Raw genomic sequence first — 3465 nt, forward strand, 5'->3', positions numbered from 1 at the left:
GTGGGGAGGGTGGTCAGCAGTGGGGAGGGTGGTCAGCGGTGGGGAGGGCGGTCAGCAGTGGAGAGGGCAGTCAGTGATGAGGAGGGCGGTCAGTGATGGGGAGGGTGGTCACTGGTGAGGAGGGCGGTGTGGTGTGTTCTCCTCACAGCTCAACAGTGTGTCAATGTAAAGAACACCAATAGTTAAAGCAGTTGAAGCCCCCTCTTTTTTAAGTAAACGGAGCTCTGTTAAAATACATGAAGAGCACCTGCTGTCTGCCTGGCTAGGTCTAGTCCTTTGCAAAGTAGCAATACTAAGAAAATACTAGCCATCTGTCCCACATGTGGAGGAAGTGTGTCCTGTTCTCCACGCGTACTCAGTGCAGGACATAAATCACACTCAGGCTCTCCTCTGCGGACCTGCCTTCTGGGAACATCTGTCTTGCATCTGGAGATGTGAAGTCTCAGGCATCTGTCCTGGGGGAGCCCCCAGGCAATTCCTCATCTCCCTGAGACCCATACCCAAGCTAGGCCAGTGCAGCCATTCTGACACAGTGTCCTCACACACTCACTAGTGGGCTTGACCACTGGCCACCAGGGCAAGGCCAGCTCAGCAGGACTGCACAGGGAGGCCCGGGCCACGTGGGCAGCAGCTGCCTCCAGCAACAGTGCATCCAGCACGTTTGCCAGAGGCTGTCCTTCCCACTTGTGGGGAGAGGTGAGGCCAGGCCTGTGGTCCCAGAGACCACACTGCATGGGTGAGGCAGGATGAGGCCACAGCTAGGAGAGTCCAAGCCAAGGGCAGAGCCTGTGCCTTTGGGCAGCACCAAGTCAAGGATCTGGCCCCCAGCCTGGGACAGGCCTGGCCTGGAACATGGGCCAGTGTGGGAGGGCGTGCCCGAGGGGACTCACCTGCAGGAACCCCGAGGCATCATCGTCCTTGATCACCTCCAGGCAGTACTCCATCAGCCCCGTGGACTGGCGCAGCTTCAACGTGCAGTGATTGACCTGGTCCCAGACCATCTGCGAGGAAGACTCCCATGAGGACCTGCACAGCTCTGCTCCATCTAAGCTTCCCGTGCCCCCCAGGTCCAGCTCAGCAGTCTGAGTTCTGGGTAGCAGTGTGGAGAAAGGCCTCATTGGAAAGCCCCTAAGCTGTGCCGGTGCCTTGCCCTGCTCTGACCCTTGGCTGGCCCTCGATCACACGGTGGGAGGTGCTTTGCCCCCACGTGTCCTCTCCTCACAGGCAGAGCTGGATGCTGGTGCACACCTGCAAGCCATGCACTTGGGAGGCTGAGGCTGAGGACTGCGGTCAAAGCTACAGAGGGAAACCCTGATCCACAACCCAAGGTCTGAGGATGGAGCTCAGGGCCACCGCAGCGTAAAAGGCCTGGGGTTCCAGTTCTGTGTATCTGGCCCAGACAGACCTGGGACAGTGCCCCGCTGACCAGCCCAGGGCATCCAAGGCCAACCTGACCAGGGACTCATGTGGATGGAGGAGCAAGCTTTGCCTGCCTTGTGGAAACTAGCTGTCTACATTACGCCTGAGGAAGGGGCAGAGACGGAAATCCAGGCGGACTGGACCAGCTTCGCCACAGCTCTGGGACTGGGGACCAAGAGTCAGACAGACAGAGGAGCTCCCAGGAGGTGGGGGCACGTGGACCTGGGGTGAAAACTGCGCCATCTGCCTTGGCTCAGGAGAGACAACGTGGGCATTAGCTGCCTCTGAAGGTCACTGGGCCACCAAGCCTTGCTCACCACATCCACTCACTCATTCACGCATTCAGTCACTCGTGCATCCACACAACCGCTCACCCAAGATCACCAGCCCCAACGGCGTGCGCCCCTGTGCCGGACACATTAGGTGCCACAGGAAAGAGGGGCCGGTGCCCACCTTCAGCTTGTGCTCCCTCTCCTTCGTCACCTTGGTGAGCAGCTTGGCCTTCTGCCGGGTCAGGGCGTCCACCAGGGCGTCGCACTGTGCGACCAGGCAGGCTTCATAGTCCAGCCCGTTCTCCTAGGGAAGCAGAGCGCAGCAGCAGGCAGACAGAATCGGGCAAGGGTGTACACAAAGCAGACCTCCCACAAAGCTGGCCCCAGAGCCCTCTGCATGTGGGAAATTTGGGGACGGGATGCAAGTGAGTGAGGAGGGGCACGGCGAGCGGCACACCACGCAGCTCATAGTCACCTGGCACACAGAGCACATCCTGTGCAGTGGGGAAGGAGGAAGAGCCCAGAGGTGGTTGGAAGGGCATAGAACAACAGGCAACGTGGGAGCAAACACGCAGGGTCAGCTCAGCTGGTGGGCTGTGTTGAGCTTTCCAGGACCTCTGGGGTATGTGCTTCTGCTTTTCACAGTTGGTAAAAAGTAAGGCAAACAAACTGCTGCCAGAGCCTCTCTTGTTCATCGAGATCAGTGTGGACGTAGACCCTTGCTCAAGGGTAACCTGTCCCCCAGACAATATGCCGATCACAAGCCAGGACCTCAGAACATGGCTGTGTATGCAGACAAGCCTTTAAAGAGGTCACTGAGTAAAAATGAGGCCATCAGCCTGGCTCTAATCCAGTCTGACTGGTGTCCTACAAGAAGAGGAAATTAGGTCACAGACTCACACAGAGGGACAACCACCAGAGGCCATGAGGAGAAGAGGCCATGTGCAAGCCGAGGCCTGGGAGGACCAGCCTTCCTGCACCATAGCCTTGCATCTCCAGACAGATGGAGAGAAGACCTTTCTGTGGTGTAGCTGCCCTGTTTTTCATATCTTGTGGTGGAAGACACACGCTATGTTGGTAAAACATCAGAGACTTCATGACTTGGTTTTGCACTAATGTGATCCAAGTACTTGGGAAACTAAAACAAGAAGATCAATAATCTGAGGCTAGCTTGAACTATACAGTGAGACCACTGTCAACAAAAAAAGAAAAAGAAAGCCGGGAGCCTGGTATCTCACACCTATAATCTTAACTACTTAGGAGGCTGAAATCCGAGGATCCCAGTTTGAAGTCAGCTGGGTCAGAAAAGTCCATGAGACTCTTATCTCCAATTAAGCATCAAAAAGGCTGAAAGTAGAGCTGTGGCTCACGTGGTAAAGTGCTAGCCTTGAGTGAGAAAGCTCAGGGACAGTGCCCAGGCCCTGAGTTCAAGCCCCAGGAACAGTATCAGAGAGAGAGAGAGAGAGAGAGAGAGAAGGGGGAGAGTGAGAGAGAGGAAAGAGAGAGAGAGACTGGGCATAGTAGCTCATAAATATAAGTCCAGATACTCAGGAGGTGGAGATTGGGACAGAAGCTGGGGTGATGGTGTGTGCACATAACTCTAGCTACATAGGAAGCATAAGTAACAGGATCGCAGCTCAGGCAAATCCAGATAGAAATATGAGAGCCTATGGGAAGTTAGCTCAGTGGTAGAGCGCTTGACTTGTATGCATGAGGCCCTGGGTTCGATTCCTCAGCACCACATAAGCAAAAAGAAAAAGCCGGAAGTGGCGCT

The 3465-nt window shown here is 55.7% G+C and overlaps 1 protein-coding gene across 1 annotated transcript in view; it reads right to left on the minus strand.

Moving 5' to 3' along the window:
• Positions 1-3465, minus strand: part of Trim67 (tripartite motif containing 67) — a 54141-nt gene that overhangs the window by 10987 nt on the left and 39689 nt on the right. The window contains exons 9-11 of the mRNA XM_013014572.1: positions 1873-1995; positions 891-1001; positions 551-728 (exon numbers count right to left, since the gene is read on the minus strand). Of these exons, the coding sequence (XP_012870026.1) occupies positions 551-728; positions 891-1001; positions 1873-1995 (412 nt within the window). The remainder of the gene's footprint in view (positions 1-550; positions 729-890; positions 1002-1872; positions 1996-3465) is intronic.

Source organism: Dipodomys ordii, unplaced genomic scaffold, assembly GCF_000151885.1.
Source record: "Dipodomys ordii isolate 6190 unplaced genomic scaffold, Dord_2.0 Scaffold24, whole genome shotgun sequence".
Taxonomy (NCBI): domain Eukaryota; kingdom Metazoa; phylum Chordata; class Mammalia; order Rodentia; family Heteromyidae; genus Dipodomys; species Dipodomys ordii.